Source organism: Melopsittacus undulatus, chromosome 4, assembly GCF_012275295.1.
Source record: "Melopsittacus undulatus isolate bMelUnd1 chromosome 4, bMelUnd1.mat.Z, whole genome shotgun sequence".
NCBI lineage: Eukaryota > Metazoa > Chordata > Aves > Psittaciformes > Psittaculidae > Melopsittacus > Melopsittacus undulatus.
The window spans coordinates 23,621,188-23,636,886 of record NC_047530.1 but is presented as its reverse complement, the minus strand read 5'-3'; the positions used below and the strand labels follow the sequence as shown (position 1 = coordinate 23,636,886).

Below are 15,699 nucleotides of genomic sequence, written 5' to 3'. Positions count from 1 at the left end.
TGTGAGAAGACCTGGATGTCACTATATATTGGTCTTGTTTTTGCAATCATGGGTCAAGTGGAGTGGCATCTTTTTAGTGAACATGATTTTTCTTTTGTTAATTTTAAGGCTTTGTGATCTTTTATATTTACTGCTATCTGTAATGAAAAGATGATTACAGTTGATGTCTTAATAACACAGCTTTTATCTTTATTTTAGCTACTGTGTGTTATGTAGATGCATGTTTCCATAGTGTGCTTATAGTAGCTTGTAGTAGCACTAGGGTAGAATTTTCCAGATGTGGTCCGATGCACTGATCTACTGCTTATGAGCAGCTGGTTTGTTCTGAAGGTTTATTTAAAGGAAAAAAAAAAGCTGTTTTGAAGTGTGATGCATACTGCTTTCCAGTGTTTAAAGTTGGCAGTGAAAGCGTAATAGATTCCTGAAGTGTTGATTAGTACTGATGTAGACAATGTGAAAATGTCAAGGGATAAGATATTGCCTCCAGTCACTGTTTTTTTGATATAATGCATTAGTATTTCTTGAATATAAGAAACTTAGATTCTCAACTCATCTGAATTGTACTGGTTTTATACAGATTATACAGATCAAATTAAACTACAACATTCTTCTCTTCACACAGATACTGTTTTTACAAAATATATGAAATATTGTCCATTGTGTTAGTATAGCAGTCTATATACAAGATGCTGCTTAATTTTAAGATTTATCTTCTGTTTAATTAGTGAATTTTACTCTATTAGATTTGTAAATGAGAATATTTAGCACCACAGATTATCAATAATATGGCCTGTATTTTAAACTGACATAGTAGGTTCATGCACAAGCTGTCGCATCCTGAGTGTGACATAAGCAAATGACACTGAATTAAAGTAGTGATTTTTGTAAAAAGTTATGCATACAGCCTTATTGATTGCCATGACCTTTTGTTCAAAGGCTCAGCTGCAAAGAAGAATACTTGTTACATAATCTAGAACCTCTGTTTTGTCCTACATTAAATAGTATGTTTCTGGTTGTGCCTGGGATTGTCAGCTCAGGGTGGCTAGAACTGTGCATGCTATGAAAAGTAGAGTGGACAGTGAGCTGGAAATGAGAAAAATGAATCCAGGTGGGAGTGGGGGGAAAGTAATACATTTTATGGTGGGTGAGGTGAAGTTTTGAATGTGTTGCTGTCTAAACTAGTAACCTATGAAGAATACCTGCTTGGACTTGGTTTGGGGGGGGAAGTGAATAAATAAATAAAAAGGTAAGTCTTAAGGTCTGTTTCAAGAGCATTCCAGTGCATTTGACACAACATACCTGGATGTGAAGGAATGGTAGGAGTATTGTGTGTATGTATTATATTTGCTTTTCAGTCACCAATCACTCCCCCTACTCTCAATTGAAAGCTCATCTGTGGTGGATGTCTGATGCTTTGTGTATGTCTCCAGGCTGTTGAGGGTCAGACTTTATGAAGTGCTGGTGCAATGGCTGATCTGGATAGATAGTAGTTACTACATAGAATCATAGAATAGTTAGGGTTGGAAAGGACCTTAAGATCATCAAGTTCCAACCCCACTGCCATGGGCAGGGACACCTCACACTAAAGCAAGCCACATAAGGCTTCATCCAACCTGGCCTTGAACACTGCCAGGGATGAAGCATTCACAACCACCCTGGGCAACCCATTTCAGCACCTCACTGCCCTAACAGTAAAGAATTTCTTCCTTATATCCAATCTAAACCTCCCCTGTTTAAGTTTGAACCCATTACCCCTTGTCCTATCACTACAGTCCCTAATGAAGATTCCCTCACCAGCATCCCTGTAGGCCCCCTTCAGATACTGGAAGGCTGCTATGAGGTCTCCTCTCAGCCTTCTCTTCTCCAGGCTGAACAGCCCCAACTTTCTCAGCCTGTCTTCACACAGGAGGTGCTCCAGTCCCCTGATCATCCTCGTGGCCCTCTTTTGGACTTGTGCCAACAGTTCCATGTCCTTTTTATGTTGAGGACACCAGAACTGCACACAATACTCCAAGTGAGGTCTCAAATAAAGCTATGTCCAGTCTCATGGATCATAGTAAGTGCCTGGATAGTTGCTCACCGCATATGTTCACTTTTCCCCACCTAGTACGGTTGTTGAGAATGCTGTTGGCCAGTCACCCTGATCTAATATACAGAGATACATGACTTGATGTGCATTCAGTGGGTCAAGTAAAGCTGAGAAACTTTCTTTTTAGACAGCTTTAAGTGTGGTGTTTAATGTCTGTGTCTGGGCAGGAGTTAGAGTGACTGACAGGCTATAATTTAAAGGACTGAGATGATTAAGCAGGTTTGACTTTAATGAAGCGATGGGAAGAACGTATTGTTCCTTCAGCATAGCTGTGTTTAACCAGCTTTCAAACTCGTTACTTACATCAGCTGGCTGTATTACTATAGGTACAGTGCATGGGAAATGTTTGTTCTGTCTGTAGTAGACAGAGATGTGTATTTTTCGTCTTGTATGTTGGGCTGACTACTGAGTAGTGTGATCCACATTACATGAGGTTGTATTTTAATCAGAGCATATAGAATGGTGGTGTCTTTGAATGCTTTAAGGTCTGTATTAGATCTGTGAAAGCTTGTAGCTGGTAAGCTCTAAACGGCCTGTGGTATTAGAATCATAGAATAGAATCACAAAAGAGTTAGGGTTGGAAAAGACCTTAAGATCATCTAGCTCCAACCCCCCTGCCATGGGCAGGGACACCTCACACTAAACCATGTCACCCAAGGCTCTGTCCAGCCTGGCCTTGAACACTGCCAGGGATGGAGCATTCACAACTTCCCTGGGCAACCCATTCCAGTACCTCACCACCCTAACAGTTAAGAATTTCTTCCTTATATCCAATCTAAACTTCTCCTGTTTACGTTTGAACCTGCTACCCCTTGTCCTGTCACTACAGTCCCTAATGAAGAGTCCCTCCCCAGTATCCCTAAAGCCCCCCTTCAGATACTGGAAGGCTGCAATGAGGTCTTTATGCAGCCTTCTCTTCTCCAGGCTGAACAGCCCCAACTTTCTCAGCCTATCTTCATACGGGAGGTGTTCCAGTCCCCTGATCATCCTCGTGGCCCTCTTCTGAACTTGTTCCAACAGTTCCATGTCCCTCTTATGTTGCAGACACCAGAACTACACACAATACTCCAGGTGAGGTCTCAAATAAAGCAGAGTAGAGGGGCAGGATCACCTCCTTCAACCTGCTGGTCGCTGGTCATGTTCCCTTTGATGCAGCCCAGGATACAGTTGGCTTTCTGGGCTGTGAGCTCACACTGCTGGTTCATGTTCATTTTCTCATCAACCAACACCCCCAAGTCCTTTACCACAGGGCTGCTGTGAATCTCTCTCTGCCCAACCTGTAGCTGTGCCTGGCATTGCTCTGATCCAGGTGTAGGACCTTGAACTTGGCATTAGTTGAACTTCATAAGGTTGACATCAGCCCACCTCCCAAGCATGTCAAGGTCCCTCTGCATGGGATTCCTTCCCTCCAGGGTCTCAACCGAACCACACAACCTGGTGTCATCGGGAAACTTGCTGAGGGCACACTCAATCCTACTGTCCATGTCACCAACAAAGATGTTAAACAAGACCGGTCCTAACACCGATCCCTGAGGGACACCACTTGATACTGGTCTCCAGTTGGACATTGAACCGTTGACCACAACTCTTTGCTTGCCAGTTCTTTACCCACCAAGTGGTCCATCTATCAAATTGATGTCTCTCCAATTTAGAGACAAGGATGTCATGCGGGACAGTGTGGAATGCTTTGCACAAGTCCAGGTAGATGACATCAACTGCTCTACCCCTGTCCATCACTTTTGTAGCCCCATCATAGAAGGTCACCAAATTGGGCAGGCAGGATTTTCCCCTTAGTGAAGCCATGCTGGCTGTCACCAACCACCTTGTTGTTTTTCATGTGCACTAGCATGCCTTCCAGGAGAATCTGCTCCAAGATTTTGCCAGGCACAGAGGTGAGACTGACTGGTTTGTAATTCCCTGGATCATCCATTTTCCCCTTCTTAAAAATAGGGGTTATATTTCCCTTTTTCCAGTTGTCAGGAACTTCACCTGACTGCCATGATTTTTCAAATATGATGGACAGTGGCTTTGCAGCTTCATTCACCAGCTCCTTCAGGACCCATGAATTGATTTCATCAGGTGCCATGTCCTTGTGTATGTTCAGGTTCTTAAGATGGTCTTGAACCAGGTCCTCTCCTGCAGTCGGCCTAGGGTTTAGGTCAGTGGGTCATTTGAAATAGTGGGAAGGGAAAGGAGGAGATGCGAAAGTGGGTTTTCATCAAGGTTTCTTATTTAGGAAATCCTTTTTGGTCGTTAGGCATGTTGTGAACTTTTTCTTATGCATTGCACAGAAGTGCTGATGATAGGGTTCCAGAAATACCAGCCTATATCTCCTGGTGATGGGTATTAGTGTGGTATGATTTATATTCATTGGAGCAGCTTATTGTTAACATTGTACACCCTCAGTTTATTCAGGAAATGAAGGAGTGGAATAGTTCAGATAATGCAAAAAGGAAATAAATTATGAGTAAAGAGACTCCAAGAATAGAGATTAACATGGAAAAAATAAGTCTCTGGTGCAAGTGTTTTGCAGAGCATTCAGATCCATATATTAGCAAAGCTGTAAGCTGCAAAGCTCCCCGCAGCACAGTGCGATGAAACCTGATTTAGTTCAGTTGGAATAGGTAGCTTGTCTGCCCACAGATAACCCAGAAGCTTCTCTGGAGAAGCACCTTCAGAAGTGTCTCAAACATCTTTTTAAGATCTTGCCTTTTTTCATAATAAAAAGAAAAATTCTGTGCCAACGAACTTGTTACGTTAATTTCAGCTTATCTCATTCTGCTTGTTAGCTAACATTTACAGTGCAGGTACTTCAGTTACAGGAATTTTTTTGTTTTCAGTTGTTTATTATTTGGAGGGAAAAAATTGGCTTAAGGTTGTGTTTTGTCATGATTTGAGAAGCTACAGATTAATATTTTGGTTATTTCTATTAAATGGCAAAGGGGTGTTTCAGCTTTCAGAAACTTAGGTTTCTTCACTTTTGGTTTCTTAAGAAAACAGTTTGTAATTTGAGATATATTAAAATTGTTTACAGATTTAAGAATGTGTTCTGTATGAGATAAACAACAAAGTGTATATTATAAATATTTAATAAATATATTTCTAAAGTACCAGATCTGAGCTTGTATGTACCTGACCCCTGACAAACTCAAGTGTTCTTTGCAACTGCCCACTTCAACTTTATGCAAGAAACTTTAATTCATTGTGTTGTTATGGATAACTTTTTCATCATTAATTAGCAAATATCTATGTTAGTATCTCTGATTTAGGTTGTGTGCTAGCATTCATTTCTAGCGATGATTCTGGGTCATATTCATTTTATTTCTTGACTTGTACATTACCTCTGCAAACTTCTGACACCGATATACATTATATACTGGGAAAAGTTCTAGAGCTTGAATATGTGATGCATATGTGCTACTCCTCTACCTGTGTTCATTTGGTTTTGAGAGGAAACATTTGAGAGTGTCATGATATGGTATGAATTGCATGCTTGTTGCCTGTGCGCTTGACAGCTGCAATAATACTTCAGTTCCTTTCATGGAGTTAGTATCCAAACACCGTCATACAGATCAAGTCTCTCAAATTCTAAAAAAAACCCAAACAACATATACCCCCCACAAAAAAAAATACGAAAACCACACCAAAAAAAAACAAATCTGTGTTTAATGCTGATTTTACTGAGAATGTAGTTGTCCCTTACCACATGAGAGTAGCTGGCAGCATCTGCAGGACTGAGGTTGCTGCTGTGATGGACTCACTGAGTAACTGACCAAGATCAAAAAGGAACAAAAAAAAAAAAGTAGCCAGCAGTCTGCTATTTCATAACTGGTTAACTAGCAATCTAAATGGTTTTCATTTCTATTCAAGACTATTAATACAGAAAAGTAAAATTTAAGTTTAACGATTCAAAAATATACATTACTGAAAATGGGAATTTATATTCATGAAAACTTACATTTTTAGTAATACTTCCATTGACAGTTTTTTTCCCCCTGTGGTATAGTCTTGCAAATTATGGATTTCTAAAATGCTCCCTTGCCCGTTATGTACACTTAGTTTATATGCTACAAGAGATTTTTAACAGTAAATAGGTGAGCATACTTGTATTTGTGTAAGTACATTATTTTGCAAGGGTGTGTTGATTTTAGTAAACTGTAAATGCACAGCATTTAGAGGTAACTGTTGAGCAAAGTGGTGAGATTAAGAATCTCTATGATACATAGGAGAATGTCGCAATGAGCATTTTTAAATACATTAAGATGTAGTGACTGGAATAAAGGTTTTATGCACTGTCAAATAAATTGTGTCACAAATCTAACTTTAACCTGCAAGGAACATTTATTAAAATATGTTCTTTGTCAGTCCTAGAACAAGAAATTTGAAAAGATAAAGTGACTTCAGTGCTCCATGTTACTCTCAAGTGTTGCAGAATTTCCCAATGAACATGTGTTAGTCATGCATATGTAAATTTTAGCATGATGTAAAAATATGCTTTTTTTGGTAGCATTTCTATATGTAGTTTTTAAAGCTGGGTAGAATGATTTTTATATCCTTATAGAGTACTTCTGTGATGCCAGTGTCGTGATTTTGTTCATGGGTTTGGGTTGGTTTCTTTCTTAGATCAGAACGTTGTTTTGCATAATCTTCAAAATGACTACTGCAGTTCAGCTTTTAGTTTCAAATACAGTTCCTGATTTATTCACAGAGTTACTGTTTACCTCCTGGAATTGGATTTATGATCTTGCAAACATGGATAAAATATTTTTGCAAATGCATATATCAGGATAGGAAGAAATGAGCTATTGACAGATGTGGACATACATACTAACTTTTCATGCTGAGAAGTATAGAAGATGGAATAGTGTGCTGGTTCCTTAACCTAGAATAATTGTATGTGACAGGATTGTGGTGTTTTGTTGTTGAAGATCTTGCTGGGCGTGTTGATCAGTCAAGTTTGGACCTTCTGGCGGAGATGTGTGTACCTGATGTAGCATGATTTCAACATTAAAAGTACTACCAGTCATATCTATTCTTTCTTCCCCCTCCCCCCCTTATTTTTCTCAGTAAAATAATGAACATGGCATGCCATAAGGGTGCCATTTGTCTACGCACATTTCATGCTGAGTGCATGGTTTCCTTTTTTATTCAAGCAGAGACTGTAGAGCTATGCCAAATTGAGTTTTCCATGCAAGAGAACATAGAGAACATCAGGGTGGTGTCTCAACTTGTCTGTTTGCAATACAGGACTCTGATAGGGAGGCAAGCCTTCTTAAAGCTTTCTTAATGATTTTAAGACACAAATGGCTGTCTAGGAGATTGTTCTGTTTTCTGCACAGTATTAAAAGTCTGATGAATCAAGATTGCAGATCAAGTGATTACAGTTTAAGATTCTGATTCTTAAAAAAAAGGAAAAGTTGAATTAAATTGTCATTGATAAAACTGTTGTAACTATGAGGAAGGGGGAGTGAGAATTTCTCCAAATGACAGAAATATAAGGTGGTTTGTGTGTTTGTCTCAACTGTAGGGTACAGATAAGTAAGCAAAACAGATACCAAGATTAAATTAAAAGCAAATCAAGAATTGATCTGTGTGCTGCAGAGAAATTCAACTATATATGTTGGTAATTTCCACACATATCAGGATAATTTTAAACTTAAGCAGTTACCTGTTTAAAATTAGCATCTGTTTTTGTGATACATAAGAGACTGGATATATGTAATATAATTGAATTTATGGGAATCATAGCAGTAATGGAGAACTATGGGGTTTTTTCTTATAAGCTTTTGAGACTGGAGATCTCAATACTTAATGTCACTTTCATTGCAGAAACCTACTCCTGCCAGTTGTAAATTAGGTAGAGAAGAAAGGTGCAGTTATTTCTGCCACTCCAGTTTGTGCATTTGTGCATGGCAGTGAATATGTTTTGTCCATCTACAAGGTGTATCATCACTGTTTATTATCTAAAAGTATTTTATGCAAAGTAAGATGGTAGATTAAAGAAGATAATGCTACTATAAAAGATAATTTGCCCTAATAAATAATGCATTTAAAAGGCAAAACACGTAGAAAAAAAAATCTGATGTCAAACACTGAATACCTTTTTGTAATACCTTTTCCCCCTTGGACACAAACTATACAGGACTAGCTCATCATGCGCAGTGCTGTCCTTCTGGTCCTGGCTGCATTCATGCTTTTATAGTATTTTTGGCAGCCCAGTACTGTATTGAATTTATCAAAACAAAAAATCCATAATGAAAAATACTGCAGAAGTTCACTCTTCCCTACATCAATATGGTTAGGTGTCAGTGAATGTATGAATTGTATCATGTGAAAGAACTGTGGAGGCACTTAGTCATGTTAATTTAGTAATTTTTTCTTTGATCTTAAAAACGTTATCATAGTGTTGCATAAACAGACTTTCCTGTGTGTATTTTTCTTTTAAATGTTCAGAAGAATTATGAAAGTGTGTGTGGTAAGCATATACATTTCTTAAAGCAAAAGCTGGCAATTGCTTGATGTTCCTACAGGAAAATATGTTCTATCAAACGAGTAAATACTTTGGCAATAATTAAATATTAAAGTATTAAAATACTTAGGAATTATCCTGTCTGAATTACTACATAACATTTTAACGATTAAGAAACATGATAGTGAATAACTAATAAAAAGATTATAGGGAAAAAAAAACACTTTGCTTCAGTGTGAGATTTTTTTATTTTTTTTTCTTTATCTAGCTTTAAGTGAAATCATAGGCTTGGATTAATGAGCTGTTTTTCATTTGAACTGCCCTATCAAACACCTACTCATTAGTCAGCAGCTGAAACTGTTAGAAGAATGCTTTACATCTGTCCCTGGCAGCATTTCCTACCAAACTTGTTTCCACCAAAGCTTGGCTAGATTCCATAAAAATGGGATTTAAAATATGGCCTTGTCTTATTTTCTAGATCCTAACTTGTCTCTGAATTGAGATTCAGATCTCTCTTAAAATGTCTTTTATTATGCTCTTCTTTACAAAAAGAAAATTTTGTTCCACTGCACAGGTCTTCATTATGATCAAACCTAAACAATGAACTTTTCCATAAAAGCTCTACTGATCAAATACTGAATGCAATATATTTACATGTATAAATAAGTCAGTTCTTGCTGTTCTCAAGTTTTTACTTTTAAATTTCTATGTTTCAGTTCTTGAAAATTACATGTGTGACCTATGTAATGAGGCCACAGATGGAAGTTTGGTGGTATACATGTTAGCTTTTATACTGGGCTTGATAAAAATTAGTGTGTCAGTATTTGAAACGAGCTTCTGCAGTCTGCTGTGGGAAATATTGTTTTGCACCAGCTGCTATTCTTAAAATAATTTTTTTAAGGTAACTAACGAATTTTTTTGTGTTGTACAGGTTTCTGATTCCTCCCCTCACCCACTCCCCCACTTATGAAAACTTTTGAGTATTGGCTGAAGGAAAACTTGGCATTGTTACAGTCTATGGGCTACAGTGACCTTGCAAATAGCAGGAAATCAAGATAGAGAAAAAGCCAGTCGCTGGCAGATGTTTGTCAATTCCACTTTTAATCATTTTTTTGCTATATTAGAAAGGATTTTTTTGTTTGGTTTTTTTAGTGGTTTTTTGTTGTGGGTTTTTTTTTTTTTAATGTGGAATGTAGAAGGTTATCTTTTGCCATGCTTCAATCCTAGAAATTCTTTTGAGGAAGCCAAATAATAGTCCATACCCATTTCATTTATTCAGGTAAAGATTTTTTTCTTATCTGTGTATTTCTCTTGATAGCTAAGTATTAACATGGTGTTTACCACCTCTGTTTCCTTGAAGAATTTCCTCTTGGCTGTCCTTTGGAACTGAGTCAGAACTGTGTGGGAGAAGCCTGGTATCTTTCCCTTTGCTGTGATTTCTTCCCCAAATGTGTAGTATCTAATGCTTTTTTTTTCTTTTTTTTTTTTTTTTTGTAGCCTAGGACAAAGTTACTGTCTTCAGGTAATTCATAGTTTGGGTTTGTCAAGAGACCCTTGTTTTCTATAGCCTGACATCATTTGTGAGAATGGCAATTCTTGGTTAGGCTATAATTGGAGGGGAAAAAAGTAAATTGCATTGATGCTACCAGTAAAAGTAAGTCATGTTTATTCCCGCCCCTTCTTTGGGTGGCTGTCTGGTGAACCAGATAATGGAATCAATGTGACTCAAACCCCTCCCTCCTTTTCCTTCTCACTTGAACTCTGCTCAGTCTCCCAGTCTGGTTCAACCATGCAGTTTGTACAGCAATTTCAGACAGTTGTGCACATGCACTTCAGAAGAGGTGGGGTGGCAGCAGTACCTCATCTAGACTTCACTCAGTTTAGGCTGCCGTGGAACACTATTTTAAGCTAACAGAAAACCAACCTGACAGTAAAGTAAGTGGCTTTATGCTGGATTAGTGGACTAAACCAACTCAGCTGTGGATCTGATGACCACTGAAGCAGATGAGAAGAAAATGAAGTAGAGGGTAATGCTGGAATGAGACTGCATTAGACTGCCTTAGGTTGCTGAGGCATAGCAACTTCAGTAGTTGTGGAATTGTGCCTTCAGTTACTTTAAAGTTCAGCCTAAATAGTCCTCTCACAATCAGAAAAGGAAAACTCATATAATCTTATAGGTAATCAATTTTGTCCAAAGTGTCTTCATGTAAATACAAATTAATCCAATTTTACTTATCTTGTATGTTGTTGATTCTGTCACTATCGGCTAGAATAGTAGCTAGTTCATAATGAAAATAAATGCAGTCTTTGGGCAGGTGAATTGGGGGAGTGGGTGTTGGGGTTTATTTTGAATCACAACCCAAGTAGAATGTATTTTGAAAGCAATACTACATAGTCTTCCAGGGTAAAGAGAATTCACCAGCTATAGTGATGGATCCTAAATTTAACACATTTATATCCTGAGAAATTTATTACGGAGTTTTCCTTCATTCCCATCATCAGGAAGTTAGAAGTGATGAGCAGCGCTCAATGAAAACCTGGAACTGCTACAGCTTTGCTATGCTATCAGTCTGGGTTTTCATTCATTAAGTTCTAAATATGGGTAGCCAAAGTTAACACAGTTTTTGATTGTGTTGCAACAGAAGTCTACTCATAAATTAGTCCAAGTAAGCTCTTCCTCCTCCCACTGATATTCATTAGCTCCATTCCACTTGTACTAATATTCTTTCCCTTCCCATTAGTAAGTCAGTTCCTAACTCGATTTTCTTTGCAATTATTTTCTCAAATGAGGTTGCGCAAAGTAATTGAACTCAAGTAAATATTTTCCTTTGGTGGCAAATCAAATGTTTTAATGCTGAAACAAAGGGAGGTCATACAAACCTCCTGAGTAGAATGTAGTTCCAAATGTGTACAACTGGTGAAGATACCAGATTCTGTTAATGAGCAGAAGGTCTTGCAAAGGTTTATGTTCTTCAGCTCCACTAGTGTCCTGTCAGAAGCATAACAGGAATGTAGTGAATTATCCATTATGGTAGTTTTAACCAGCTTCATACTAAGTACTGACCTCAGATGCAATACAGTCCTGCAAAGAGGAAGAAATGTGAATGTGGTGCGCATATCTTGCAAAGAAAACTTACCTGAATGTGCCTTAGTGTTCTGCTGATGCTACTGTTAGCACTGTAAACGTCACATTTACTCTCTTCAGTGAAGCAGAAAAAAAAAACGTATAGATGAGGCCATTAGTGACATGGTTTAGTGGTGGGCTTGGCAGACCTGGGGTAAAGGTTGGACTTGATGATCATAAAGGACTTCTCCAAGCTAGTTGATTCTAAAAACAATGTAGGGAGGTTGATTCTGAAACCATTACCTAAAATTTGCTAATGAACCTCCAGCTAAGAATGCCATGCTTGCGTATAAAGTAGGAAGTGGAAATGTAACAAAAGTAGCATTCCCTTTTTGCCTTGTGTTCCAGTACAGTACTTCAGTCGTGTGCCATCGAACCAGCAGTCTTCATAGCCATTTAATCTTTGCAAGCAGTTTCAAAGGAACAGAAACAGCAGCTGACCATTGAAGGAAAGAGAGAGAGAGAGCAGCTGCCTCTTAAAAATGTGCTTACTAGATAAACTAGAATTTTAAGCCTAATTTTTGCTGCTTCATGGTGTGTCTTATCAGTATAGAACAGCCTAATTGTACTTTAGATAGAGAAAAAAAGAATTTTCTTAAGAAATTCTGCATATGAAAATAGAATGAAAATTTTCTCAGTTGTTCTTCAGTTTTCTTTTTATCTTGATCCATCAAGATCTGGTAGAAAACTTTGTTGGAGGTCAGCCTTGGTTTTATTTTTAAATCGCATTTTATTAAAGGCTCATGTCTATGGTAGCTTTGTGTTTTATGAGACTAAAACTTCACATCTAAGGTATACTCATTTTGAGAATTTACTTCCCTTGGTTTTTTCTACACTGGAAGGACAAATAATTTGAATATCTGTAGTCTTAGGAAAAAGGTTTTAAAAGGCATCAATTTCATGTAGTCCATTTTAATGTTCTCTAAAACAGGATCAGATACATTTGTATCACTCATTATGTTTGGTCACTTTTTAAATTACTGGAAAGTTTGCAGTCTCTTACTTTGTTTCACTGTACTTATTCCAAGAGGTTTTCATTTAATATCTAACCTAATCTTCCTTGATGTAGGAGAAATTCACAGTCTGTAGTGAATGTAGCAAAAACTTAATTCCCTTCATCTCCATAATTACTCTTTAAAATACTTGGATATTCTCAGTCTAGTTTTTCCTATTAAAAAAACCCAACAAAACCCCAAACAAACAAACCAGCCCTCCCCAGACAAATAAAAACCCCAGCAACCTACATCACAACAGTTTTATTTTTTTAACTAAGTAATATTTTCTAGATTGGTCATCTTTGGGCTTTCTCATCAGTTTTATATCCTCCTTCAACTATGACATCTAGGGGACACTATTTCAAAGTGGATCTTGTCCGCAATCAGTAAATCCAATTGATTTCTTCATGTGTTATAGGTAGTATTCCTCTTCTTCTTTTTTATATATATCCCAGTTATTCTTTTCCTTTCATTCAATTCTGTAATATACAGTACAGCTCTAAGTCACCTTTGAACAGTGTATTATTGTAGTAAGATAAATTTTTCTGACCAAGTATGCGTATGACCAATAATTTGGTTTTGTTCCAAATTTTCATCAGCAAATTACCTAAGTGAAAAGTTTTTTGTTTTGTTTTGTTTTTTTTTTTGGTTGGTTGGTTATTTGTTTGTTTGTTTTAAACTCTCTTTTTTCAGCAGATGGAAGTTAGGTCAGTGCCATAGATCAAGTAATCTAAATATTTAAAGGGGACGTACGGGTGCAGGCAGGATTTGGAGAGAAGCAGTACACTGACACTTCAGGTCACTCCCAGAGGTGCAGTACCTAGTGGGCAAAGTGGTTCTTCAGATAGCTTATTATAAAAATAAACATGCAAATCTCATATGATGAAAAAAGGTTGTTCCAAATAAGTAATTTAACTAAAGTTCAGAAGTTGTCATGCTGTATGTTTTTGTATTTCTGGGATTATACAGCAAAACTGTTTCCATATGCCTCTATGCTGGTTCTTAGTGCTGCAATACCTTAATTTTTGACAATAGTAAAAAAGTTGTTTATTATTACTGAACTTTCTGGAATGAAAAACAAAAAGTTTGCATTATGCAAACTTAATGACATTAACTTCAATTTAAGATGGATCCATTTCTTAAATTAAACAAATATTAAGATGACCATAAAACATAGGGCTCTCATCCCCTGCATGTCACATGTGTAGATTGGTTTTATTCTTGATATACATAGCAGAAACCAATCTAAAACACTGCATGGGAATGCTTATGAGGTTGGTTGTTGTGGTGTTTTTTTTTATTATTATTATTACTATACCTGTATCTTACTGTGAACTACGTTTTAATAAGGCTCTTGTAAGCTCAAGTTGTAGATGTTGCCCGTAATGCTGTGGTTTTCCACGCTTATGTTGAACTCTTATTTAGTAATTGTTGGCGGCCTTGCTGAAGGAAAGATTAAGCTTTTGGCTCTTTCAGGAAAGATATAATTGCGCTCTTTGTGGCAGGTGCGTACCTAGTATTATTTGTGGGGGGATAACAGAGCAGCAGTAACATCATCCTGGTTTAAAATAAGCGAACGCGGAGACTCGTCACCTCCTTTGGCGGCGGTTTGCCAGCCGCCGCTGCCGCGGGAGGCGCGGAGCCGGCCGCGGGGCGCGCAAGGCGCAGTGCCAACCCCGCGCCAGGCTCCGCTCATTTGCGGCCTCCTCGGTGTCATTTGAAGTTGCTGCCGTTGGCCAATGGGGCTCCTCCCGCCCGCTGACATCACTCACTAGCCAGTTCCCTCCAGCTGCAGAGCGCTTCGGTTTGTCTTTTTTTTAAACTAAAATGGAGGCTGGTTTCTTGCCTTAAGGAGTACACCGCCTTGCCTGCTGGAGCCTAGATGTTGACATGTAACAGAGCTAGCAGCAGGATGGTGGTTGACGCAGCCAATTCCAACGGGCCGTTCCAGCCCGTGGCTCTTTTGCATATTAGAGGTGAGTTATTGTGCGTGCGAGAGGGAATCGCGACCCTCCGACGGGCTAATAAATGGCTATTGTGATGCTCGGGTAAAGGGAAGCAGGAGGCCTCTAGCCCCGACACTTTCTTTTTGGCGATAAAACCGGCGCAGATCAAAACACGTCCTCTGCTCGATATGTTTAGGGAAGATTTAGGAATTCGCAGAGGCATTGCATGCATAGCTAAAAGCTGGTTTTACTGCTTTCTGCCGTAACTCTCCCATCCCCCTTGCAAGCTGTGCTGATGTCAAAGGATGTGAAGTCATTACCCCAGAAAGGTACTGAGTGGGGGAGGGAAGAGCCGAGTTACCGCTTTACCGTTTCTATAGAACAAGGGCAGACGGTTGATGTGTTCCAAAGCTTTTTTTTGTGGAAATCCTTCTGCTAGAGCTCCTTTAAAACCCATTGCAGTTCGTAAAAGAATTGAAAGTGTTGTTGGGAAGGAGTGGGGGTGCGTGACATTTATTCTGAAAATATCCTTTATGTATTCAGAAAGCATTTCATAGAAGAGATGCAGTTCAGCATTAACAAGCAAGCTCTTATGTGCCTGTTGCTGTGTGCAGTTCTGAATGTGAAATTTCTGCACAGAATATGTTCTTTGGGTTTATAGAATTAGTGTATTGCAGATCTACATTTTATATAATTCCTTGGGTAAATACATGTTGGTATGACATTTCTGGGTAATACTGCGTGTGCATTTCTTGATCTGTATTTTTGCAGTTAGTAAAATTTTGCATTGCTGTGTTTTGTTTTTTTTTTTTTTTTAATTTTTTCATTTCATAAAATAAAAATTTTTAATTTTTAATTTTGCTTGTTAACCAATCAAAGCTGCTTTTTTTTGTCTCAAGTTTGTTTTGGTGCAGAACTTTTTGTGAAAGCTGAACATGTATTAGCTGGGATCAGCATACCTTGAACAATGACATTTATATGCAAGAAACACACCTGATACAATTCTTGGTTACCTTTGCTCCTCAGCTTTCACTGATGTTGGCTTGATGTTAGTACTGAAAAGTGTATTTCTCATT

The 15,699-nt window shown here is 38.1% G+C and overlaps 1 protein-coding gene across 2 annotated transcripts in view; it reads left to right on the top strand.

The window, feature by feature from the left end:
* Positions 1-15,699, top strand: part of PPP2R5C (protein phosphatase 2 regulatory subunit B'gamma) — a 79,956-nt gene that overhangs the window by 17,352 nt on the left and 46,905 nt on the right. Inside the window, exon 1 of one of the 2 annotated variants that reach the window (XM_005149551.4) lies at positions 14,444-14,653. The exons of the other annotated variant lie outside the window; for it this stretch is intronic. Within the exon in view, the coding sequence (XP_005149608.1) occupies positions 14,560-14,653 (94 nt within the window). The 5' untranslated portion in view covers positions 14,444-14,559. Of the gene's footprint in view, positions 1-14,443; positions 14,654-15,699 lie in introns of those variants that run through there. 2 annotated transcript variants of the gene reach the window in all.